Source organism: Drosophila obscura, unplaced genomic scaffold (genome assembly GCF_018151105.1).
Source record: "Drosophila obscura isolate BZ-5 IFL unplaced genomic scaffold, ASM1815110v1 contig_186, whole genome shotgun sequence".
NCBI classification, from domain to species: Eukaryota; Metazoa; Arthropoda; class Insecta; order Diptera; family Drosophilidae; genus Drosophila; species Drosophila obscura.
In genome coordinates this window covers 1758586-1781444 of record NW_024542774.1, presented here as the reverse complement: position 1 = coordinate 1781444, position 22859 = coordinate 1758586, and the positions used below count along the sequence as shown (strand labels likewise).

At 45.2% G+C, this 22859-nt stretch overlaps 8 protein-coding genes and 2 non-coding genes across 12 annotated transcripts; 5 read left to right on the top strand and 5 right to left on the bottom strand.

Moving 5' to 3' along the window:
- Window positions 1-1276: 1276 nt before the first annotated feature.
- LOC111076254 (protein late bloomer) lies at window positions 1277-3360 on the top strand. Its single transcript, XM_022369947.2, has 4 exons — window positions 1277-1575; window positions 2428-2586; window positions 2649-2984; window positions 3062-3360. Exons 1-4 carry the CDS (start codon window positions 1516-1518, stop codon window positions 3131-3133), a joined length of 627 nt encoding a protein of 208 aa, XP_022225639.1. The 5' UTR covers window positions 1277-1515; the 3' UTR covers window positions 3134-3360.
- A 524-nt stretch (window positions 3361-3884) lies between these two features.
- On the top strand, window positions 3885-5220 carry LOC111076234 (protein late bloomer). The gene is made up of 5 exons (XM_022369930.2): window positions 3885-4142; window positions 4199-4372; window positions 4435-4590; window positions 4653-4847; window positions 4974-5220. Exons 1-5 carry the CDS (start codon window positions 4083-4085, stop codon window positions 5043-5045), a joined length of 657 nt encoding a protein of 218 aa, XP_022225622.1. The 5' UTR covers window positions 3885-4082; the 3' UTR covers window positions 5046-5220.
- A 102-nt stretch (window positions 5221-5322) lies between these two features.
- Window positions 5323-7315, top strand: LOC111076233 (protein late bloomer). 2 transcript variants are annotated; one of them, XM_022369927.2, is made up of 5 exons: window positions 5323-5798; window positions 6445-6618; window positions 6681-6836; window positions 6910-7107; window positions 7169-7315. In XM_022369927.2, exons 1-5 carry the CDS (start codon window positions 5739-5741, stop codon window positions 7238-7240), a joined length of 660 nt encoding a protein of 219 aa, XP_022225619.1. In that variant the 5' UTR covers window positions 5323-5738; the 3' UTR covers window positions 7241-7315. The 2 variants fall into 2 exon arrangements, with proteins under 2 accessions (XP_022225619.1, XP_022225621.1); XM_022369929.2 differs by having other exon boundaries at window positions 5520-5717.
- Window positions 7159-8313, bottom strand: LOC111081561 (protein late bloomer). Its single transcript, XM_022377651.2, has 4 exons — window positions 8209-8313; window positions 7968-8141; window positions 7546-7914; window positions 7159-7487 (listed from the first exon to the last, which is right to left on the bottom strand). Exons 1-4 carry the CDS (start codon window positions 8266-8268, stop codon window positions 7323-7325), a joined length of 768 nt encoding a protein of 255 aa, XP_022233343.2. The 5' UTR covers window positions 8269-8313; the 3' UTR covers window positions 7159-7322.
- Window positions 8314-8390: 77 nt separating this feature from the next.
- On the bottom strand, window positions 8391-12071 carry LOC111076231 (polypeptide N-acetylgalactosaminyltransferase 3). Of its 2 annotated transcripts, XM_022369925.2 has the most exons (6): window positions 11414-12071; window positions 10905-11005; window positions 10636-10816; window positions 10404-10570; window positions 9074-10332; window positions 8391-9002 (listed from the first exon to the last, which is right to left on the bottom strand). In XM_022369925.2, exons 1-6 carry the CDS (start codon window positions 11545-11547, stop codon window positions 8841-8843), a joined length of 2004 nt encoding a protein of 667 aa, XP_022225617.2. In that variant the 5' UTR covers window positions 11548-12071; the 3' UTR covers window positions 8391-8840. The 2 variants fall into 2 exon arrangements, with proteins under 2 accessions (XP_022225617.2, XP_041448885.1); XM_041592951.1 differs by lacking the exon at window positions 11414-12071 and having other exon boundaries at window positions 10905-11396.
- Window positions 12072-12810: 739 nt separating this feature from the next.
- On the bottom strand, window positions 12811-13914 carry LOC111076239 (protein late bloomer). The gene is made up of 5 exons (XM_022369935.2): window positions 13784-13914; window positions 13529-13702; window positions 13311-13463; window positions 13058-13255; window positions 12811-12999 (listed from the first exon to the last, which is right to left on the bottom strand). Exons 1-5 carry the CDS (start codon window positions 13841-13843, stop codon window positions 12925-12927), a joined length of 660 nt encoding a protein of 219 aa, XP_022225627.2. The 5' UTR covers window positions 13844-13914; the 3' UTR covers window positions 12811-12924.
- An 893-nt stretch (window positions 13915-14807) lies between these two features.
- On the top strand, window positions 14808-16714 carry LOC111076243. The gene is made up of 5 exons (XM_041593147.1): window positions 14808-14843; window positions 15598-15762; window positions 15821-15994; window positions 16063-16102; window positions 16680-16714. Exons 1-5 carry the CDS (start codon window positions 14823-14825, stop codon window positions 16712-16714), a joined length of 435 nt encoding a protein of 144 aa, XP_041449081.1. The 5' UTR covers window positions 14808-14822.
- A 3017-nt stretch (window positions 16715-19731) lies between these two features.
- LOC111076252 (dynein light chain Tctex-type protein 2B) lies at window positions 19732-20552 on the top strand. Its single transcript, XM_022369945.2, has 3 exons — window positions 19732-19828; window positions 19915-20241; window positions 20309-20552. Exons 1-3 carry the CDS (start codon window positions 19800-19802, stop codon window positions 20472-20474), a joined length of 522 nt encoding a protein of 173 aa, XP_022225637.2. The 5' UTR covers window positions 19732-19799; the 3' UTR covers window positions 20475-20552.
- A 55-nt stretch (window positions 20553-20607) lies between these two features.
- Window positions 20608-20681, bottom strand: Trnat-agu. Its single transcript has one exon. It is a non-coding gene; the product is annotated as a tRNA-Thr (tRNA).
- An 879-nt stretch (window positions 20682-21560) lies between these two features.
- Window positions 21561-21634, bottom strand: Trnat-agu. The gene has a single exon. It is a non-coding gene; the product is annotated as a tRNA-Thr (tRNA).
- Window positions 21635-22859: the final 1225 nt, after the last annotated feature.

Below are 22859 nucleotides of genomic sequence, written 5' to 3'. Positions count from 1 at the left end.
CAATCTGCCTGATCTGGAAGACAAAGTCACGACAGCAAAGTCAAAGTCAAAGCACTATCCAAGCGTGCATGGAGCGGTGACCCAAGATATAAAAAGCAGGAGGTACTTCTTTTTTTTGTTGGCAATGTAAGCATGTAAGCAAATGTAATTTTTAAAAACAATAATTTTAATTTAGTAATTGAATATTTTGATGAAAGAAAGATTTATTTAATTTTGAAGCGTAAAAGGAAAATTTTTTCGGTGCAGAAGAGGCCCCCAGAAGAGTTGGAGTTAGACTAAAATCTGAAGGCAAGAGGTAAAAAAGAATTGAAAACTAGGTTGGATGCACTCTCACTATTGTATTTAACCCAATTAACCATAAGAAGTAGACAGAAAATCGATTTTCTATGCAAAAAACTTATCTTTTAGAGGATGGTCGGCGATGATTGAAGGCAAGACAAAACTTTCAATATCTTCAAAATTTTAAAATCAAGTCATAATAATATTCATATTATGAAACATATTAAACTACAAATTTAATATATTATAGTTATTTTGAAGTGTTTTGTATTTAGATTAAATATGACCGTATTAAAAAAGCATTTTTAATACATTTATATTTGAATCAAAGTGCATTTTATTAAATTTTACTATGTTTGTATTTAAAAATGGCATTCTAAATTCAAATATGATTGTAGTTACTTTTACTATGCCTTTTTTTTCTATCAGTGCAGGGCATCTGGAGTTCTAGGATTGCCCTTGATCGGCTTGATCCCACAGTACAAGTGCCTGGGACTTCCAATTATCCATTACAATTATTGTATAAAATGTGCCTATGTATGTTTGAAAATTATTCATCGCTAGACCGGACGTTTGTTTGTTTGTTTGTTTTCGTAACTTGATGGAACCTTTGTAGGTGCGTATCGGCAGAAAGCCGATTATAATGTTATTGCGCTGTGACGTCATTGCTTGCAGCGTAGACCCAAGGTATAAAAAGCAGAAGGTCCTTTTATTGGCTTACCACTCTCTCTTCTACACTTTGTGCCCAACACAGAGACCACTATATTGACTGACTTACCTTCCACCTAATATGCCATGCGCTGACCCAAGTGAGTGCATCGCGCGCGCTCTTTCTCTCTCTCTCTCTCTCCTTCTCTGCATCGCTCTCCCAGCTGGGTGGGCGCCTGTGTGTGGGAGTGTGTGCGTTTGCTTCTCTCCCGCACCCTCACTTACGGTTGATGACGGAACCAAGAGCAAAAGAGAACGAATAAAACTTTTCCCGCTTTCAGTTCAAAAACAAACGCAGAACGTGCCACAAGCTTTTTGGAGAGCGGAAATCCCGAAAGAACATTTAACGGAAATTTACTTCGCTGTAAATTCAAATCGGAAAAACAAACCAAACGAAAAACGTGAAAGTAAATAAACAAATAAACAGCAAGAGAGGTGGGGAGGGGAAACAATTCAAAAGGTTAAGAGACTTTCACGAGTGAATTTTTCAAGTAATTCCGAGACCGACTGTCTCCCAAATCTACAAGCATGGGCTGCGCCACGACCAGCGTTAAGATCACCTCCATTATACTGAATGCCATTTTAGGGGTAAGTCATTATTGCCTATAAGGAATACCAATTAGCCATAACAGCAGCAACAAAGTCAAGTATAGTACGACTATATGATATATGTATATATGTATGTATATATGTATTATATATGTATATATTGTACATGAGTATTTAATTTGAGCAAGGAAATTAGCATGATGTCATGGGGGACGGGACAAGTGAACGCACTTCAAAAGTCCAACAAAAACAGCCTCAAAATGAATTATTTTCAAAATAGTTCCTATATGTACAATGTACGTACCAGTGTTTGGTGGAGGAGATCTTCAAAGCATATAGTAGCCGAACGTATTCATTCTCCTTCGTGTGTATTTTTAACCGATTTCTGTCGTGTTTGTCAGTCACAAACACACCTGAATAATGGCGTCAAGGTGGCAGCCGACTGACCGTCCACCCTGACAACTCCCCCTGCCATGGTTTCCATGGAAAACTTGTGTACGGTTTAGACCATTCACAGAAGGAGCCCAGCGAGAGCCTTCAATTGTTTCAATTCCGTTCTCGCAGGATGATGACGTCATGCCAATGTACATACATACATACGCGTATTACCCCGCGCTCTGGTTTATAGTTTGACCTATATAGCGGAATCGAATCACTTGAACAACAACAAGAACAAGGGTTGGTCACCCCCGAAACCCCGAAATGGCAACAGAGAAGGGAGACAGAGAAATCAGTGGGACAAAAGGAAATCTTTATCACAGACAGACCCGACCCAAGCGATAAATAATGGACGGGATGGGTGCCCTTTGTTGCTGCTGTTAATTGTCATCCAAATGAATTGCCACTGGAACTGCAATTGAAATTGCATCATCATCCCGTAATTTATTCCAGCTTCTGGCATTGGGATCCATTGGATGGATCGCTTACAATGCGGACACCGAGAGCGAGGAGTTTGTCATCGCTGCGTATGTGGCCTGCTCGCTCATTCTGCTTCTCGCCATGCTGGGCATCCTGGCGGCCATCCGTGAGTCGGTGGCCCTGACTGCAACGGTAAGGGGATCAGAGTAATCTCAATCGATAATCTGTTAATGATGATCCTTAATAATCCCTAGAGTGCCGTGTTCCTGCTGATACTGGCCATACCGCAGATTGTGAGCACCTGCATGCTGCTGCATCAGTACGATGTGCAAAGCGGACAGGAGACGGTGGAGGCGGCCTGGCAGGCGAACAACATGGACGGACTGCAGCAGAAGCACGAGTGCTGCGGCAAGAGCAGTGCCCAGGACTATGTGCATCTTAACCAGCTGATCCCGCCCAGCTGCTATGCCGACCTGCAGCAGACCACCGACCACCTCTATGTGGAGGGCTGCATCGAGAAGGTGCAGAGCTTCTATGAAAGCGACAAGGAGCGCTTCATCATTGTTTCCTGGGTTCTGGTTGCATTCGAGGTGGGTCCAGAGCTATCTCTTCTATCTAAAAAAGAGCTTCCTCCAACTTTTTTCGTCTTTCTTTGTTTTCGTTGCAGTTGCTCTGCTTTGTGCTGGCCGTCTTTTTGGCCATTAGCTTTCGTAACAAGCAGCGTCGCCTGGAGTTCTAGGATGGCCCAGAATCGGCCTGTTCCCACAGTACAAATGGTTCGGACTTTGGGTCTCTCAAGTATTTCCCGCCTTGGCATTTCATTACCAAAAAAAAAAAACAAAAACGAAGTCATTCATTATTTACTCGTACCTAAATCTATCCTCTAATTAAGTACATCATATAGTCCAATTATCCATAAAAATTATTGAAATAAATGTGCCTGTGTCTGTTAAAAAACTTTTCATCGCTAGACCGGACGTTTGTTTGTTTGTTTTCGTAACTTGATGGAAATATTAAGCATACGACGTGAGGCCACACAGTGAGCTTTAAATGGCTGAAACTTTTGGTCAGAGGCAGACAACTTGTTGCAGAGACTTCCAAGGCCAGAGGCGCGTCCCGTGCGGAATTTTTTGCATATTAATTGAGTGAGTGTGCCTCGGGAAATGGCTATAAATCCTACAAAGATGTCCTGACATCCCCACTCTGATGTGTATACGAAAGCTTTTCCCCGCTCATTACTCGCTCCTGCCCTCTGAAGGTGCATAGCGGCAGAAAGCTTTCGAATCACTATGACATCATACAACCCACAAATCTATGACAGCAACAGCAACAGAAGCACCACCACCACAACCTCCACCGCCTAAAGCACCGACGACAATAACATTAATAGCAGCAACAAGAACAGCCATGGGATTCGTTGAGTTTATACGAACGGTGGAATCCACCAACTGGCACTCGGGGGGCGCCATAATTTCGAATAGAATGCGTCGCCTCATTCAGTCGAACGTCAACGTCTATAGGGAAAGGGCTTGCGTTCAGCTTAGCATTGCCTTGTCGTGTCCCCCCGCTGGTCATCGCTTCGAGTTAACTGCGCATCGGGAAAATAACAGAAGGACAGGCAGCACGGATAACGCGATAAGTAATTGGTGCGTTTATTGATTGGCTATCCTTGTGGTGCGTCTTGCAACATGGCCTGTCGCGTGTCGTTTCTCAAAACCCTTCTCATCATTCTCAATGTCCTGCTATCGGTGCGTATGCAAAATATCTGAGAGGTCTCCTTTTGAAACGCAATTCCTTTTGACAGCTAATTGGAGTGACTCTGATTGCGTTGTCTGTGTATGAGCTGAACAGCTCCACGCCAGGCACCTTCGAGCACATTGCCATCGTCATCCAGATCTTTGTGGGCTCCTTCATCATACTGACCTCGTTCCTTGGCTGCTTTGCCACGGCACGGGTCTCCCTGGGACTCGTTTGGACGGTAAGTGAAGGCTGCCGAATGATTGAACATATCTAAAATTATTTTTCCCCATTTCCCCCCAGTATGTGATCTGCCTCTTGATACTGCTCTGCCTGCAGATCTACATCATTGCTGCAGCCCATTCGACGAACTATGTGGAGAGGTCGCGCAGCGAATTTATGGCCCTGTGGTCGGATCCCAGAGTCAATGCTGAGCGCCTCTCCCTCATCGAGCAGAAGGTGAGTGACGAGAAGTGTTCCTAAATGAGCTCACGCATGAAATTAAATGGATTCCCCTTCAGTACTCGTGCTGTGGCCAGGTCGGTGCCCATGACTACATACTGCTCGGCAGGGGAATACCCACGAACTGCTACAGGAACTTCGACAGACAGCAGGACAATCTCTTCAGCGAGGGCTGCCTGGCGGCTGTCCAGGTCCATGCGAACGATAACGTGTCCATTGGTCTCGTCATCAAGTGGCTACTGCTTGTGGTAGAGGTGAGTCCCTTGCCAGCCTCGTTTATAAATTACAGAGGGCCTAGCAAGTCAAGGGCGGGCCGGAAATAGCTTCCCGGCCACATATAGATTGGTTTTCTAATCAAATTTTCCAATATCATCGCACAGTTCGCCGCCCTGGGAGCCGCCACACATTTGGGCATCACGGTGCGCAACAAATTGCGGCGCGAGAGATTCTAACAGGTTTCCCGAATGGCGGACGCACCTGCAACAGCCGTGGCCAGGGACCGATGCGAGCGGTGCAAACAAACCCATTACAAACACTTCTGTAGGCCAGCCAGCCAGCCCCAGTGGATCTGGAGTGGGTAGCAAAAACGTAGAATAAATAATAAGAACACATTAGAAACATTTGATAAATTTTATTTTTGCCAACTATATGCGGAATAGCAGAGATGCGAAGAGAGGCGTACGAGTGCGAGTATATGCCCGCCTATAAAGACGCATATAAAAATATAAATCTCGGTCATTCGCCGGGACGGACTCCGAGTCGAGTAACGACTGGCACACAAAATACAAAATACGAGGCGGAGACAGAGACAGAGACGGACATAGACACGGACTCGTACCCGGACGCGTACAGCCACTCAGCGGATTTGTAAACATTTCGCTGCTTCTTAGTGATCGTTTTTTTTTTGGGTTTTGGCTTTATTTTGCTTTGGGCTGAACGAGTTCTCTACGCGGCAGCCGAAGGCATTAACAGTTTGGGTCACAAGCGGCGTGCGTCGGAAATTGTCGGACGCGAGTGGAAAACGAATTTCCACCGAGCGAAAAGCGTGTGAATGCTGGAGTTCATTTCAATCACAGTGTTCAAAACATAATTATTATAGCTCCTACGAGGGTGATATATTATTGGTAATTATTATTGGCGTCAGAATGCCAACAATTCGCGTGTGCCTGCAATGGACTGCGGTGGTCTTCAATACAATTACTTTGGTAAGAGTTTCAACGCTCAACACGGCGCATGAGTTATTTAAGAGCACAAAATTTGCGTGCACAAACAATTGCAATATATAATAAATTAAATGTCTCATTTCATTGAGAATAAATTCTACTCGTATTTGTGTACCGCTCATTGACTCACACGACGTATGAGTAATGGATTTGTATTCGAGTTCATGTCGGCCGGAGATGTCCGTCAAAGCGAAATCATTAAATTTCTTACATTTCTGTGGCATTTTTCATTGTCGAATGTAATTTTTTTTGGCGTTTCTGCCTGCCGCTGCCTGTGTAGATGGCCAATTTGGCAGCAAACAAATCCCACTCCATACCGAATATTCCATTTCTGCCAGACAAGATGTCACTTGGCGTTCATTTTTCTCATTTTCCCCATTTGAAACGAACAAAAATCGGAGAGAGATCTGTGTATATGCCATTTAAAAATAAAGACCAAAGTAATTCAATTTATTTTTATGCCAATATTTTCTTTTATTTTGTATTTTTCCGTCTCTCTCACTGCGATGACGTCGCTCATAAACCGAACTTTTGTCTCTAAAGACTTTTTTCGATTTTTTTTGGCCATTTCACGGCCCATTAACAAATAGTTAATGTGCATATATCTTTATTTTTAATCATCATCTAGACCATCGGCATCCTGGCGGCCCTGGCCGGCGTCTACGAGCTGGATAGGTATGACGAGGGCTCCGCCGAGCATCTGCAGAAGTTTGTGCAGCTGGGCATGGCGGGTACTTTGATTTTGGCAGCTCTTATTGGATGCCTCGGCGCCTTTCTGGGCTCCATAAAGGTCATGGTGATGGTGAGTAGCAGCTGTCCTAGGGTTCAATCCAAAAAGTTAACTGCAAAGGGAACAAGTTTTAGCACCTCACCCTGTTGGGCATCTTGATTGTCTCGCACATCTGGAAGCTCTCCCACTACAACGAGACCAAGCAGCTGGATGCCACCGAGGTCTACGTCATGTCGCTGTGGATGGAGGAGCTAGTCCACCAGGGCGCCATTCGGCAGCTACAGCGAGAGGTGAGTTGCTGATTGAACGGACACCCACCCATCTGGGGCAACTCTTCTCACTGTTTAATTTCCATGGATTTAGTTCGAGTGCTGTGGCAACAAGGGGTTCGGGGACTATACGAGCCTCAACATCAAGGTGCCCACCAGCTGTTTCCATACCAAGGACGGCCTTCACGCCCTGCATCCCTATGCCGAGGGCTGCATGGCGGCCGTGAAGCGAGCCTTTCTCGAGATCTATCGCTATGAGAAGTGGGCACACTGTGGACTCATCGGCTACGAGGTGATTACTGGACGATACTCTAGTCCCCCTATGATTAATTAATACATTCTCTGAGTTGCAGCTTGTGGGCATCATCTTGGGCATCACGCTGTGCTGTCAGCTAACCAACAAGACACGTCGCTATGCCTACTGATTACCCCACACTCATTTATACCCGTACATAAGCATTTGCAACATAGCTACATAATAAACAATACATTTGATAAAATCTAACATCAGACATCGGCAGCATTCAGCAGCTGGGCCCGTGAGCCGGTCACATGGTTGGAGCGCGGTTCCCGCCTGACACCAGGCGGCACTTGGCGACGAGCGAGTCGTTGTCGTTGGCGCAGCTTGAACAGCACAACACTCAGAGCGGTTGTCTGCAGCAGTATAACGATCTATGGGAGGAGTACAGAGACAGTGTTATTTGTCTTTCGGCTGCAGTCAATTGCCCACCTCAAGGCCAACGATGGACCACATGAAGAGCTTATCGCGATGCTGTATGTAGCGCTGGCTGTTGCTCAAAGTCTCCAGGCAGCCGCGCGGATAGACCTGCTTCTGCTGCTCGTAGGTGTCATTGGCAGTGGCCTGATAACAGCTCGCGGGCACCAGCAAATGCAATTGCTTGTAGTCATCCGCATTGTTGTAGCCACAGCAATGCTGTGTGGCCTCGTACTGATGCATTAGCTCCGGCCGGCTGTCCAGGCCATGCCATGCGAGCTCTAGCTGGTGCCAGGCACTGTCGGTGGCTAAATGCGATGGATTGTGGTAGTGATGCAGCTGCAGGTACTCCGCACCCAGACAAATCAGTATAAACAGGGTGAACTGCAAGGAAAAGGACTTTCAGTTGTGTTCTGGCGGGTCTTCAGGGTACTTACAATTAGATTGACACACAGGAGATTGCAGATGAGGCCATAGCAGCCAAACATTACGATCATGCAAATGGTTCCGCCCAGCACAAGGCTCTTTACGAAGTACGTGTGCTCCGGTGTGTTGGGCTCTGCCGCCTGGAGACCCAATCCTGCCCCGCTCATGACACCAATGCCCAGCAGCTAAGGGGGATGGGGATAATAAATCATTTGGGACAGGAATAAATATGTTGCGGATTGAGTGGCTTACCATATAGAGCAGATTGGAGAGCAGGCCCGAGAGCTTGATTGTGTTGTAGCAGCGGTTCATTACGAGAATGCTGGAAACTCAAGCAGATGCGCCAAATTTAAGGAAATTACAATCTCTACATGAGGCAAGCGATAAGCCACAACAGAGATACTCGTAAAGGAAAAAGTAAAGTGCAGCGACACTTTCTACAATCAGAGGGTTTATTCATGTGACATATAAAAGTGTTCGACGGTAGTAAGTACGTCCGTACTTATGTACAGCTAAAAATTGCCTAAAAACTTGCTTAATAAATATGACATAGACATAGCATACGAGAGTAGATCTAAATTTGTATCGCGTCGCAATACACCTCGAGAGAATAAAACAAACTCTCGAGTGTATTTGGATACATAAGATGTTTCACAAACAATTCTTGTGGGTCTGTATCGTGGTTCGGGTGAGTGGTGGTGGTGTAAGTCTGAATATGTCGGGTATTTTTGTGTGGGTTTGTTACATGTTTAAATAAAGAACACAACGAGTGGCGCCCCGTTAAAAAATTTCAATAAATATCACATTGTGTTTAAAAAAGAGTTGCTGGCAGGTTAATTGGATCATGTCCTGGCATTCCTCGCTCTTCCATTCCATTCCTCGTCCTATAAGCGCCATGGCAGTGGTATGAAGCCCCACTTTTGTGTGATATCCTTGAAGTCGCACTGCATGCAGAGCACCACCTTCTCCTGTTTCTGGTTGCGCGCATTTGTCGACGCCTTGAGTGTAAGGCACAGCTTTGTGTCTCGGTGCGAGATTTGCTGGGTCTGCGGGGGGGATTAAAAAAGGCTTAGTAAGTATAAAGAGCGTTGCTAAAATCAATTTAGGCCACACTCACATCCATGTCGTAGTTCCACATTTGGCTGGCATCAACGGCGCACTGCGTCAGCATCACATTCGAGGTGGTGGCATTGCGGTTCTTAAGCAGCTTGATCATTCCCTGTTTGGGCGGACGGTAGGCCAGGCAGATGTTATCGTTGGTCATTATCTGTCCCTTGGGGGTAATAACGAACATGTCCATGGTCTGGGCATGCGAAGTGCAGTCGCCCACTGTTACCGGTTGCAGGGAGGAGCGCGGTGCGACCTCCTTCAGTGGACGCAGACACTTGTCCCGCTCCAGATCGATCAGTGACATAAACTCCTCCGACTTGCTCTCTATCTCCTCGAAGGCCCGCTTCCATTCCCGGGACAGGGCACGTCCCGGCAGATTTTTCATGTGTTTGCTGTATGCCTGGGCGCACTCCGTCTCTCCATCTAGCCAGATTATCTTGCCGAAAAAGCGATCGGGAGCGGGGAAGAAGTGTTCCGGCCATATGTTCTCCAAGTACCAGGCAAATGACTTGCACTGCAGCTTCTCCCGCAGAGCCACGCGTTCCGTCACGTTAACCTTATCCTTGACGCTCAGCGATAGTCCAGAAGTGTACAGCATGACGAAGTACTGCCAATCGTCCATCCAGACGGTGGCTGCCCTGGCCAAATTGTCTGTGAGCACCTCGCTCATGCCGCCAGGAAACGTGTACGGCGTACTGCTGCGAAATACGTGACCCACGTGGGAGCAGGGGCTGATCTCGACCCTTCCGCCGCATTGCCAGATCCGGAAGGACATCTCGACATTCTCTCCGCCCCACACACGCATGTTGCTGTCGTAGGCTCCCATTTCATAGAAGTAGTTGCGATCGATGGCGAACAGACCGCCAGCCATTCCAGGAGTGGCTATGGGGGCCGTGGAGTCCTTGGCTGTGATTTCCGTCGTCTGCCGTTTCCTGTCCGAGGAGAACCAGCGGAAGCTCAGCTGCCAGTTGAAGCCGCCCCAATGATTCTCAAAGGTCTTCGTGTAGCTGAAGTTGTCGTCGGATATAATGTCGATCACTGGACAGATCACCACATTGCGTGCCTCCTTGATCCGCGCCAACAGGGGCTCCAGCCAGCCACGCGAGCATTCGCAGTGGGCATCCAGGAAGGTGAGTACATCTCCGCGGGCATGCTCCGCTCCCAAGAGGCGAGCGGGAACCAAGCCGCTGCGCTTCTTCATGCGGTAGATCCGAGTGGGCACCGTCAGCACCCGTATATAGCTCTCCAGCTGGCGCTTCAGATATGCTGCGAAAGAGAACACCCAAATTAGTATTTTACTTTATTAGTCTTTTGGACTACGGAGTGGCCTTGCTTACAGCGCTCGCTGGCATCGTCAACCAATATGATTTCCTTAAGCAGATGGCGTGGCGAGCGGTTGATGACGCTGGTTATGGTGCGCAGCAGGACGGACCAGGCCTCGTTATGGAACACAATGATAATTGATGTGCTGGGCAAGCCACTGGCATACTTCTTGTCGCGGCATCTGCAACCAAAATAATACGCTTTTAGATGAAGGACATCCAAACAGGGGGTCAAGGTCTCACTCACTCGGGGGTGCGATAATCCTTGAGAGTGCGATTGAGGGGAATGCGATCGCTGGCCAGCAGGTTGAAGCTGTTCAACCGAAAGAAGCGCTGCATACGAAAGCGGTCGCGGGGCGGTACCTCAACGGGTCGCCCGTCGGCTCCCTCGCCAGCGACAGGCTTGAACTGGTTGATGTTGTAATCGTCTGCCAATGAATGGATTTATGTATTCATTTAATTATTTATGTCTTGCATATTGTGTCATTGGCGATGAGATGCTTAATGTGAACTCACCTGCAGTCATGTTGCCGAAGATGTCTCCCTTGCCAATATAATGGGCCACGATACTTTTATGCGGCCAGAGCGAGCGACGTTTGGGCGGCGGTTTCGGATGACTTTGCAAGAAACCCAACAACCCATTCAAGCAACAGCCCCAAGCCCCCATCCAATGCGATCCGATTCGATCCGCGGCAATCCGAGGGCAAGTGATCCACAAAGGCATAGACAAAGATGTGACAATGGATATTAAATTTAGCATTTTACAATAACTCGAATCACGCGAACCGATGGCAAAACAAACAAGAAGAAATGCAAAGTGGCTTGAAGACCGAAAACCGAAAGTCGAGGCGAGCCGCTCGAGTGGAACAACAACAGCCACTTGCAACATGGCCAGATGTGGGCTCCAAAGGAAATTATGCAATGCCAGCTGGAGGAGGAGGCGGCGGCGGCATATGGAAGGCCTCTGCAATCCATCCTAATGGATTCTTTTTTGTGTTGTTATTGCTGTTGTGTTGGTTACTCACCGCAGCTCTGAATCAGCGGTTTGTATGCTTGCCACATATAAGTTAATGCTAATTGCAAACATAAAGAATGCAAAGAACAGTAGGAACAGATAGAGGAGCCACAGCTTCTTTAATTGTTGAAAGCGCAGACCCATCGTTAATGCCGCTCTGTTCTTGTTGTTGTCGTTGGTTGGTTGTCTTCTACTGCTGCTGTCGCTGCTGGTGCTGTTGCTTCTGGGCCCAAGCGTGTTAATGACCGCTGTCCGTCTTCAGATGTGATCGCCAGCACTGTTTGGTGCCAACTAATCAAGTTATTTGTTGTTGGCCAAGTCAATACCCCAACGCGATGCGGAATCCGGACACTGGATGGCACACAAATTATGGCGCTGGAACAATTCGTCCGCTTTAAAATACGCGCCGCGTACGCGTTCCAATTCGCAAAACTGTGCTGATTACTTTTATGAATACATTTCGTTTGTTCTCGGATGGCCCTTGTTTACATCTTTGACCGGCTGTCTGGGCTAAAATGCCTTTTGAAATTGGAAAACAAACTAATCCTAATTGGAATTTACAAGTTGAACGCCGATGATATTGGATTTTTAATATTTTGGGCAAACGGTATAGGGTTTTATTAATTTAATTAAATTTTTTCAGAATTCTAGGCAGCCCGGTTTACACATTAGTATGACCTGCCGATAAAATATACCGTCAGACAATCAGAAAAATACCAGAATATACCTCTTCCTTTTCAAAATATACCGTCAATATACCGAGCAAAATTATATTTGCTCAATTTTGATATTCGATTTAATATTACCAGTTAGTTAGCCATCTCAGCCCTAAATAAATAATTTTTTCCAATTCATCAATAAATTTTGTAGAAGATTGACTAGTTTTCAGAACTCCATTTTATTGGATTATTTACACAATAAGGTTCAAACAAAAACGGCCAAAGCGTCCAGCGTGACCGCTCTGATAACGATACAAAATACCATCCGGCCAACAAATAAATACCATTAAATACCATACCATAAGAAAACCAGGGCAATCCGGCGATCCAACGAGACTTAACCCACTTAACACCCCTCTATTTAAAAAGTCGAGCACCCTTTGTTAAACCGCGGAAAATAATACTTTTCTACAAGATCGGCTAGTTTCCAGAAGTCCTTTTTATTGCATTGCTTACATAAAAAGGTTGAAACAAAAACGGCCAAAGCATAAAACGAATGTGACGTCATCGTTGTTGATGGCGCTGCCAGACACATGCAATTCGTAGTTGCTGCGGGCTGCCACACCATGATATTTTGTCAATGTTTCTACATGAAAATTACAAATTTGCTACATAACAACTACATATGTATGTAACCATTAAGAGAGACAGCTGACGAGGAACTGGAACTGGAACCAATAATTTTAAATTGAAATACAGCGTTTGTAGTTCGAGTCTTTTAAACGGTTTTGTACTAAACATATTTTCTAAACATATTTGTACAGCTTCTAATACTGTTAACAGATGGATTCAAGAGAAGCACCTAGCGATAAGGACGTCGGCGCTCTGCATTCTGTAAGGTTATGGCCAGAAGACCAGCAACCGTCACGGTAAGCATCTAAAAATCAAATTGGGAGTTAGTTAGGATTTCTATTGGGAGCTATGTCTTGACGTACCTCCACACCAACAACTGACCAATCGCTGATCCGTTCCCAGCGGGTGCCCTTGATGAAGGCCGCACCCAGCTGTCGATCACAGCCCACGGTATAGAGATCTGTGGTTACGGTTGTGTTCTGGTTGAAGTAGCAGCTCTGCGGTATACGCAGGCCGCTGTCCGGATAGTTTGAGGGCCCAGTCATACCGCAGCAATGATACTGCAATGCAAATGGAATCTGATTAAAGCTGAATCCGAGAGTAATTTGACCGTACCTTAATTTCATAATAGGACATGCTGCCTTGGTGATACAGCTGGCCCTGCCAGGCACTGTAGATGGTCTCATTGGCCAGCAGCTCAAAGTTGATGGGCTGGGCGAATATAACGGTGATCTGCCCGAATATCAGAGCCATCAGAATCGCAGCGTACTTAAAAGGGAAATGCGAAAGGCTGTACAAAAATACTCATACATTGTTGGTGAAATATCACTTACAATCCAGGTCAGACGAATGCTCTCTTTCAGCGCGGCAACACAGCCGAAGATGGTGCCTCCGAAGAGGAGGGCCCCCAGGACTATGCCCAAAATGCAGGGCACCCGAATGGCCAGACTATGGCTGAAGGCAATCAAGGCGTAGGAGCATGCTGCGATGGTCAGGGCCGCCAGCACCTGTCAGCAACGAAGAGGTGGTCGTAAGAGTAATGAGTAAGCAACGACTATCAGTTGGGGATTTGGCGATAACACACTCACACAGCAAAGAAAATCCAACACGAAGGAGGATATCTTCAGGGTCTTTGTGCCGCAGCTCATTTTTGGTGCAAATTGAACTTTACTTCTGTTTCGGCCACGCGCAGTATCTGGAAGCAACTGAGCGCCGCGCCAGGCCAGACACCCAAACCAAACACAGCCAGCCCATAGTCCATTAAAGCTTAGAGTTATCTACCTCTCCTAGGCCACTCCAACTGATAAGACGGTTCCCCCAGCTGTGCCCAGATAGTAGCAACCCCGTAGAGAGCGGGGAGCAACAGCGAAAGAGACCAATCTGAATACGAGTGGTGAATTGGTGGAATCCGAATCTCTCAGCTGCTTTGCGTTCTACCTAATTAATAATCTTATTTGAGAACCACTCGACTCGCACCATGCCAAACATGCCTCCATATCGGAGGTTGAATCGATGGGGAAGCCCTCGGTTTTTTACCCGCCAATATACTTTAAAGAAAAGACCACCCTGAAAGGAAACTTCTAGCTAACAGATAACGATGAGAACGAAGTGACCAATATTACACTACTACGTACAGTATTATATTAAGCGTCATACGCGGTAGGCGTAACCGTAGATGAGCGGCGACCAGTCATGGACTAGCCACTACAGATTCTACAGTGAGTCAGACGGGAGGAGTGCACAAGCTAAGCTCAACGAAATTGAAAAGCTTTTTACTGGCTTCAGATATCGTTGGGATTTCTGCCTTGTGGCTGATCTTATTAACATATTTCTGTTGATTCGAAGCGTAAACGAAGCTTTTGTTGGTTCCCTTATTCAGTCCACTATAAGCTGTTTGAGAGCGCTTCTCGAAACTTGATCAACATAAATACATACAAATCTGTAAATTTAGGAATATCCATTCTAGATAAATCAACTGCAATGGGCTGTGATATTGGAGCTATGAAGTATCTGGTACTCCTACTTAGTGTCCTAAGTGTATCCTCGCTAGGCGCACCGACGAGAAAATCCTGACCAAAAAAAAAATTAGATGCCGTTTTGGCAGTGGACAAGAACCACACCGATGCAATGTCCCTTTTTCAGTCTCAGGTGGGTCAAACATAACAGAAAACATTTCAATTGCTTACTTTTCTCTGTATTGACGCCGATCTCCACTTGAGGAGTACACTCTGTTAGCTTTGTAAATAATTACACCCTTTTGGATTATCGAATATTTTGGACTCGAATAATTATATTTATTTATTTTTTGCCACATAAATCTTTTTATGCAAATTATCAGAATTATTGTCTCAGAAAAATTCACGTGTATATCCTTTTCCGATTTTCGCTAATATAACAATAAAAAATAAACCATCCAACAGAATGATTAATTGTTGATTATCTAATCGGAACAATGGATCGTGTGTACTCGTATAAATAGATCGGTAGATAGGTACATGTTTTCGAGGCAAAAGCCAGTGGTGGTGTCGGCGCAGTTGATTGAAAACTTTCATCGAAATGGGTTGTTGTCAAAATTTTCTGTTCTTCGTTGAACATGGACTTTTCATGGTGATACTCGATCGCTTCCGGTGATTAATTCTAATAACCGACTGTGACCTTTTCCCGCATCGTTTTCAGCTGTTGATTTATGTGATTATTGCGATCGGCATTCCCAGCTACATCGATGTGGGTGGAATATTTCGTATAAGTTTTTACCTGCTCCTAGTCGCTCTCATCCCTTGCTCTGCAAACATAGTATGGAGGGTATTCTGTAAATTGAAGGAAATTTATGGGCATTCAAAACTCGTGAGTGACTATATGACAACTAATAGTATGAATTTGGTGTTAAACTTTCTTTAAACAGGAATTCCTCTGCCACCTCCTGCTGTTGGGTGTCTTTGCGGCGGTTTATTGTTTCCTTTTGATGGGAATTCAGATCCACAACTATAATTGGCAGCACCTAACTCATGCATGGACGGATCTGAAGGCTAACAAAAACACTGATCCAATGTTCAGTTATCAGGACACGGTAGGTTCTAGGCGCCACACTGTAAATCGAATGGTCATTGGTCATTGCTTTCTTCCAGTTTAATTGCTGCGGCTTTATGGACCCCAATGAATATGTACACATAAATTTGACTTTGCCCGAAAGCTGCCTGATAGATCATAGCAATAATGTCAAGGAATCGTGCTACAAGGTATTTAGAGATGCGGATTTCACCTATTATGCTATCATCGTTGCGATTTTGTGTGCCTATATAGTGAGTACAGATATGAAGCAGCATCAAAAGGAACTCTCTTAATCGAGTTCTATAAAATAATGTTTCAGGTTAGCAAACTTCTTCTTGACTATGTTGAATGGAGGATGAGTAAATATACATATAACCGCTTACCGGACCTACGGACTAGAGATGGGCATGGACTGCAATTTTCCGACACGACCCAACACGACACGAAAATGAAAATTTTCAACACGCACGGCTAAAAAATTTCCGAACACGGTCGAGCACGGTCCAACACGAAATATTATATTATTAACATCGATTTTAATTACATATTCGTTTTTATTAACATATTCTTGTATAAAAATAATTGGCAAAATGCCAAAATGTGCCGCCATAAATGTAAGCAATATTTAATTTAAAAATACAAATATAATACGTACTCGTAGTTTGTTAATTCAAAACAATAAAAATGTAATCTAAGACTCATTGAAATTGGGCATAGGTTTTTTTCTTTACCTTTTTATTAACCACCACATATCACTACATACAATTACTGTTATCTTTCTTTCTGTATTGTGAAATTTTCTAAAAATAACTAAATCGAATTACAACCAGTGGTGAAATGTGTTGACTCACGTATTTATATTCTGCACATACTTACTCTCTACACTCTTCAGACTCTCCAAAAGCGCTCAACCTGGCTCTCTACTCTCTTTTCAAGTTCTGCTATCCACACTCTCCAAGGATTCGAAGTGATGTGCATGGGGGCGTGTCGACAGTTATCAACCTACAATTTTAATTGCCAAACTGTCAGGGTTTGGAGATGTAGTGATAGAGGGAAAGAGAAAGTGAGAGGGAGGAGAGAAGGGGAACAGACAGTTTGTGTCTAATAGATTGCAAATTACTCAAAATAAACACAATTTAGAATACATTGGCACACATTTGCTCCACCGCTCGACCCGCGTTCAGTCTCTGCAGAGTTGTCTTTAGACATGCCAACTTAAATCAGACCAAAGGCAGAGCTAACGAGTGCCACAGAGACGAACTCACTCCCCTCGTTTCCCCTCGTGTATGACTGTGTGTGTGAGTGTTTGTGCTGTCAGAGCTCGTAAGTCAATCACCATCATGGCGTACACCTTACCCCTTTCATTTGTCCCCCCACCTTCCACACATTGTTAGCTGCTGGTTTTTGCGCTTTTATGCCTGGGAGCAACCGGAGCCCGGGACCAGAGCCAGTTTCATTTGTGACGAGCGCACGTGCAGTTTTGCCGGAAATCCCTCTCTGGCGGAGGCAGAGCTCCAGCTCTAGACTCCCACAGCCGTTAGACCGTAGCATAGGCAGAGGCGCCGCTGCTATGAGTCGCATGCAAGCGTAAGTCCTACATCCTATGCAAATTTCCCCGTTTCGCGTGCACCCGGGTGCTAATGAGTTCGAGCCTGTTCCGAGTGTTGTTAACCCCAGCCCCCTACCCCATCGCCCGCATATTAGCGGAAAGGAAGGCGGTACAAATTGCCTAATTTGTTTAGCTGCTGTTTAATTTCTATTGTGCACACCCACCCACGCAGCCCACACAATCGCATAAAAACGCCCCACTGTTCCAATTCCTTCAACCTTTTGGCGTGTGTGTCGGCAAAACTTTTGTGTGTTTGGCAATTAGTATCCTGGCAACTGATTCTAGAACCGCTCGGAAGTTTGGAGATTCCGATTGGTGAATTAGCTTTAGCCTAACACATTTTTATGGATATTTACGTATTAACGAAACGGCTTATGATACTCAATAAATCAAGGAAGCATAAGTTTCTCCATAAATCTACAATCTACGGAGCAGAGCTGCCAATAAATGAACCTGCTATCCTGTGTTACAGACAATTTATTTCCATCGCGATGTCTGAAACTGATGCAGTCAATAATTGAGTTGCATCATCAAAAGTCAAATATTTGCAAAATATGGTAAGGCAAAACACAGAAAAATGGCATAGAGAAAAAAATATTAATTAAATTAAATCTTCGGTTTTTAAGTAAAAATATTTTGAAATTAAATAGAATTCGCATTGAATTTGCAGAAAACATATTTTCTTATTAATGCCAAAATGTAATTGAAAATCCTGTCATTTTACAATTTCCACTCACGAGGCAAATCTATTGGTATACATATTCAATTCTCATGACTTTTATCTCTCGGTGTAGGGACTGTTCTACCTATTAGTGTTCTAATCAAATATGTAATTTCTGATTAACGTCAAGAAAAAACACTCTGAGGCACGCAGTCGGTCGGCACGCAGCCATTCGCATGTTTGGCAATGTGTGCGTAAAACGGAACAAAACACGACGGAAAAATGTAATTGTATTGTATTGTTGCCGAACAATGCATTGTTACACACATGTACGTGAGCGGAAGTGCCACAGCAGAGCACTTTCCGATGCACATTTGAACGTAAGATAGGGCCGTGCCGACCACTGCTCTAATGTCCATCAACAAGGGTATGATTCAATCAGCTTTAGAAAAAACAAATCATTTATCTTGTTTTGACTACAACCATTTGAGACCTATAAGAGTGGCCTCAACTGTTCGTGATGGGATTTGGGCGGGGGGACACCACCTATGTGTATCGCCTAGCCCAATTCTCCTCCACCGCCATTTGCTCAATTTTCTATTGTTCCCCGGCCATTTGGGAACAATGAGGAGTCGTCAACAGCGCACGTGACTTGACAGTTATTTCAATTTAATATCTTCATATACATATGTACAATATGTACGGTGTATGAATCTATATAGATACAAACATACATATAGTATGCATAGATAGATCAAAATTAGGGGGGCAGAGCGAAGCCTATGCAAATGAAATCGAACGAACTTTCGCGATAAAAAGCAATCAAAGTGCTTGAAAGTTTTGGGCCAGAACCGGGCAGAGCCAGAGGAGAGACCTGGCCAGGAAGACCTCACAGGTGTCGCAAGGCAACCGATCAAAAGTCATCAACTTCAAAAAGGAATCGCGTGCCTTCGTGGCTCGAAGTAATTTCCCCCACGAAGGCACAGCACACACAACCATATGGCAACACTTTGCCGATGATTCCGCTCCCCCGGGCCCCCCGACTGTGCCACGGCCGAGTGTCTGGTGGTGATGACACCCACGTCTCCACCGCCATCACCGGTGGGTTGCAATTGGAGCGCTCTGACTTGGATTTATGATAAACGGCACGCAAGGCTTCCGCCCACTTAAAGTTGGCAGCGTGACACGACTGTGCCTCTCTATTGGCCAACTATGGGAAGTACAGTGATCACTCTATAGAAATAACAGTTGAAGGTATCTAGAAACTTTTGGAGTAGCTATTTCTGAAGTTTGTTTAAGATGTCTTTGAAAACAAAGATCTAAAAAACTTTCCCGAGCGATCCCATCAAATGGAGTAAATCCTTTCTATAGAAACAGACGGACAGATAAAGATATATATATTGATTCGACTTTTGATGAACTACTTCATATATTGGGAAATGATTTTTCGTAGTTTTCCCAATTGGCAGAGAGTTCTGTACTTTCTAACGTGCTCAGGTCGTGTGTCAGGCGTGCCTCCCGCTGCCACCTCCAGGGCCAAATGTGAAGAGTGGGCTTAAACCAATAATGCTGAAGGGAAACTTTTGACGATGTGTGGATACCCCATGAGGGCACCTAAGGAATTCGGAGCTCGGTATTAGGCAGGGCTCGTGTCGGCATGTCGTCCTGGCTGACGTCCCTGGCAGTGCACAGATAGCAGCGCTCGCTATTTGTTTTCCTTTTGCCGGCAGACAGAGGCTACCATATACCAGGCACACTATATCGGAATACACTCGGGAGACAAACAATGAACAGCTGGAGCAGTATGAAAACGCGGTAGGATGCGACCCAGTCGCAGCAACTAAAATAGAATCTTTAATTTGAGTCATGGCTAATACCAAAATTGCCATTGTTGTGTACAGGATAACCGCATCGGTTCGCACCACAAACCGAATGAACGCCCTGCTCTCGGAGTCGATGCTCAGCCGGCGACGGGCCCTGAACCCAGACGGCGAGGGCGTGGCTGGATGTGAGGGCGGCGAGCGCAACGAGAAGCCAAAGAATGATTGGAAATTCTTTCACACCAATTTCAATATGGAACGTGCCCACAAGATCATCGAAGATTGCATCGAGGAGCGTCTGCTGTGGGATCGCTTCAGTCGCAATTACGACTCTTGGCGGGCACTGCAGTTGGTCGAGAGTCTGGCGGCCGAGATACGCGATCGGGTCAAGAAGTTAAACCACAGTCGGTAAGTGTGATCTCCGCCTGTTGCCATGTTGCCACCCCTCTCTCACTGATTAATTTTCACTCCGCAGGCATCGCATTATCTGCCTGCTGTCAATTGTGGAGAAGCAGAATCAGGGCATCTATCAGAGGATGTGCCACTTGATGGACGAGAAGCGGGACAACTTCACGCAGCTGGTCTTTGAGCGGCCCACCTACTTCATGATCGTTGTCCTGTATCTGGTCCACAAGGATTAGTCCTCAGAGCTTATAAAGCTTCTATTGGTACTCTTATTAGGTTTAGTTTAGGTGCAAACACGAAATAAAAGATTGGAAATTGACAAAAAAACATGGCTAAAAAAGTAGACAACAACCTCATGTCCTTGAAGGAAGGCCCCGGCGAGATTCGAACTCACGATCTCCTGTTTACTAGACAGGCGCTTTAACCAACTAAGCCACGGCGCCCTTGAAACTTCCACCTTTCAACTACTCAATTTAAGAAACGGTTTCCCCACCAGTTCCCCACTGGTGTAGGCCTATTTTTGGATGGGTCTGGACGGTCTATTAACCAAATTAATATTTGTTCAGTTGTTTCAATTTGAAGATATTGAACCAGAGAGAGATACGGTTTTGCTTGGCAACTGTTAAGATTCCAGAAATGTTAATGGGAAGCTCTCATTATTGCTTATTTATCTTATTTGTGAGCTTTTAACGGGACACGATAAGCTTTTCACATGAAAGCTTTGCTACTAACGGTATGCAAGAGCTTTAGTTGTAACAGTAGTTCCTCAAAGCTGCATAAGCACCAACTCCCTAATGTTATGCTTACATAAAGCTAACATCAAGAGGGGGTTACTATTTTACAAAGGACTTTCAACGGTACTTTAAACATTGAGAATAGAGTATTTCCAAGTCGAATGATCCATCCAAAGAGTAAAAGTTATTATTTACATTTTCATGACCGTCATTTCTATATCTAATCAGCTACTGAAGTGCTTTCTCTACCTATGAAATTGCTGTCTTATCGAATAAAGATTATTTCATAGTTCCCTAGCATAGCGCCCATAGTGCACTGAAAAAGCTTTTCTTGTGTCGGTGTGGCCCTTGGCCCTTGCTACTGTGGCAGGCAATATTCCTGCGTGATTTTAATGATTATTGAAACAATTATTGGGGCAATTGAAACACGTTAATGGGGGTTAGAGAAGGCGTCAGCTGGCAAGCGGAACAATAAGCAGCCATTAAAGGCAACAAGAAAATCAGGAAAATGGGGTTAACAGGCGCTGGAGTTCAAGGGAAAGGGAATTACATAAAAAAGTAGAATCCCTATTAGCCAATTTAAGGGATAGGCCCCGGCGAGATTCGAACTCACGATCTCCTGTTTACTAGACAGGCGCTTTAACCAACTAAGCCACGGCGCCCTCGAAAGCTGCTCGGCCAGAAGAGTGCACAAAAGCTGCAGAATGCTACCGTGTTGGGCCGCCAGAAGAAAATTCATAAATAACTGTACATATGCGCTGCATGCGTGTGAAAGAGAGAGATATAGTGGGCATACACTTATCTTTCGAAGAGAAGAGGAAAAAGTTCTATTGTGGCAGAGAACTAGTTATGTAATCTATGCCATATTTATCTACAACTTGTGCCGTAGTATAGTTTGCCGAGACGACAAAGTATTTATAAGTAGACGACGACGACGACGTATCTGTTTGCTATTTAAATACTCGCTCACTCGCTTGCTAGCTCCCCTTCTTTGTGCAGCTGCCGCTGGGAGGCATGTTTGCCTATTTGAGGCAGAAACTGGGAGTGGGACTGGGAATGGGCTGGGTCTGTGTCTGTGTCCCTGTCTAAGAAGAACTGAAGAAAAATGCAAATGTTGCCGCTTTTGCCAAATGGAAATTATTTGTACTTTTGCGGTTGACTAACACACACACACACACACACACACAGAGTAGAGTGGAGCAAAGTTAGGCACTTGAAATGTATCTTTGAAATTGCTAGAAAACAGCCCAAGGCAGAAGGCTTCTTTCTCCCATTTCTACTGCTGCTGCGGCTGTTGATTCCTACTTTTGGTTAGACATTGGCTTATTAGCAAGTTGGGGAAACGTTTTTTGGTTTCTGTTACTTTGGCCTGTCAAAGAGTTCAGTGGAGCAGGAAAGGCACGAATCGCCTGGCGATTGTTAGGAACTCCGTTAGAACTGGAGAGGAGAATGGCCATGGGTCATATTCGCCTGCCTGGGAATTGTGTGGCGGCCAAATGGGTAAAAATTGCCGATCAATCGGAGTCGAGTGCCCATTGTCGGTGGGGGTGGCGGGGCAAACGTGTTACCTCAGATCTGCATCAGCGCTGTGGATGGGCCCCCAATAAATCACACGATTCTCTACGCACAACTTTGTGAGCCCCGTTAAGCACATTACAGAACTAAATGGCATGCGGATGGCTCTCTCTTGCCCAGCAACAGTTTAGCTGGACACGACCAACTTCCGAACGTTTACAAAACTAATTGCCCGAACTTAGTTGCTCATCAAATTGCCGCATCATTTTACGCAGATTTTTATCGCACTAGCCCCTGTCCAGACTCAGTCCTCGTCCCAGAGCCAGACCCCGCTCTGGCCCCGGGCCTCGGGCTCACTATGACTACCACTAT

Coding starts and splice junctions, on each gene's coding strand:
- LOC111076234 (XM_022369930.2), top strand. CDS start 4,083: ATGGCCTGTCGCGTGTCGTTTCTCAAAACCCTTCTCATCATTCTCAAT. Junction 4,143..4,198: donor TTCTCAATGTCCTGCTATCG/GTGCGTATGCAA, acceptor TCCTTTTGACAG/CTAATTGGAGTGACTCTGAT. Junction 4,848..4,973: donor GGCTACTGCTTGTGGTAGAG/GTGAGTCCCTTG, acceptor ATCATCGCACAG/TTCGCCGCCCTGGGAGCCGC.
- LOC111081561 (XM_022377651.2), bottom strand. CDS start 8,268: ATGAACCGCTGCTACAACACAATCAAGCTCTCGGGCCTGCTCTCCAAT. Junction 7,915..7,967: donor TCCTGTGTGTCAATCTAATT/GTAAGTACCCTG, acceptor TTTTCCTTGCAG/TTCACCCTGTTTATACTGAT. Junction 7,488..7,545: donor GGTCCATCGTTGGCCTTGAG/GTGGGCAATTGA, acceptor CTCCTCCCATAG/ATCGTTATACTGCTGCAGAC.
- LOC111076243 (XM_041593147.1), top strand. CDS start 14,823: ATGTCCCTTTTTCAGTCTCAG. Junction 14,844..15,597: donor TGTCCCTTTTTCAGTCTCAG/GTGGGTCAAACA, acceptor TTCTTTAAACAG/GAATTCCTCTGCCACCTCCT. Junction 16,103..16,679: donor CTATGTTGAATGGAGGATGA/GTAAATATACAT, acceptor TCTCTTTTCAAG/TTCTGCTATCCACACTCTCC.
- LOC111076254 (XM_022369947.2), top strand. CDS start 1,516: ATGGGCTGCGCCACGACCAGCGTTAAGATCACCTCCATTATACTGAAT. Junction 1,576..2,427: donor TACTGAATGCCATTTTAGGG/GTAAGTCATTAT, acceptor AATTTATTCCAG/CTTCTGGCATTGGGATCCAT. Junction 2,587..2,648: donor CGGTGGCCCTGACTGCAACG/GTAAGGGGATCA, acceptor AATAATCCCTAG/AGTGCCGTGTTCCTGCTGAT.
- LOC111076233 (XM_022369927.2), top strand. CDS start 5,739: ATGCCAACAATTCGCGTGTGCCTGCAATGGACTGCGGTGGTCTTCAAT. Junction 5,799..6,444: donor TCTTCAATACAATTACTTTG/GTAAGAGTTTCA, acceptor ATCATCATCTAG/ACCATCGGCATCCTGGCGGC. Junction 7,108..7,168: donor GTGGACTCATCGGCTACGAG/GTGATTACTGGA, acceptor TCTGAGTTGCAG/CTTGTGGGCATCATCTTGGG.
- LOC111076231 (XM_041592951.1), bottom strand. CDS start 11,277: ATGTTGCAAGTGGCTGTTGTTGTTCCACTCGAGCGGCTCGCCTCGACT. Junction 10,333..10,403: donor TGACGATGCCAGCGAGCGCT/GTAAGCAAGGCC, acceptor TCTCTTTCGCAG/CATATCTGAAGCGCCAGCTG. Junction 9,003..9,073: donor TGTGGAACTACGACATGGAT/GTGAGTGTGGCC, acceptor TCCCCCCCGCAG/ACCCAGCAAATCTCGCACCG.
- LOC111076252 (XM_022369945.2), top strand. CDS start 19,800: ATGAACAGCTGGAGCAGTATGAAAACGCG. Junction 19,829..19,914: donor TGGAGCAGTATGAAAACGCG/GTAGGATGCGAC, acceptor TGTTGTGTACAG/GATAACCGCATCGGTTCGCA. Junction 20,242..20,308: donor AAGAAGTTAAACCACAGTCG/GTAAGTGTGATC, acceptor TTCACTCCGCAG/GCATCGCATTATCTGCCTGC.
- LOC111076239 (XM_022369935.2), bottom strand. CDS start 13,843: ATGAGCTGCGGCACAAAGACCCTGAAGATATCCTCCTTCGTGTTGGAT. Junction 13,703..13,783: donor TGTTGGATTTTCTTTGCTGT/GTGAGTGTGTTA, acceptor CGTTGCTGACAG/GTGCTGGCGGCCCTGACCAT. Junction 13,464..13,528: donor GCATTCGTCTGACCTGGATT/GTAAGTGATATT, acceptor TTCCCTTTTAAG/TACGCTGCGATTCTGATGGC.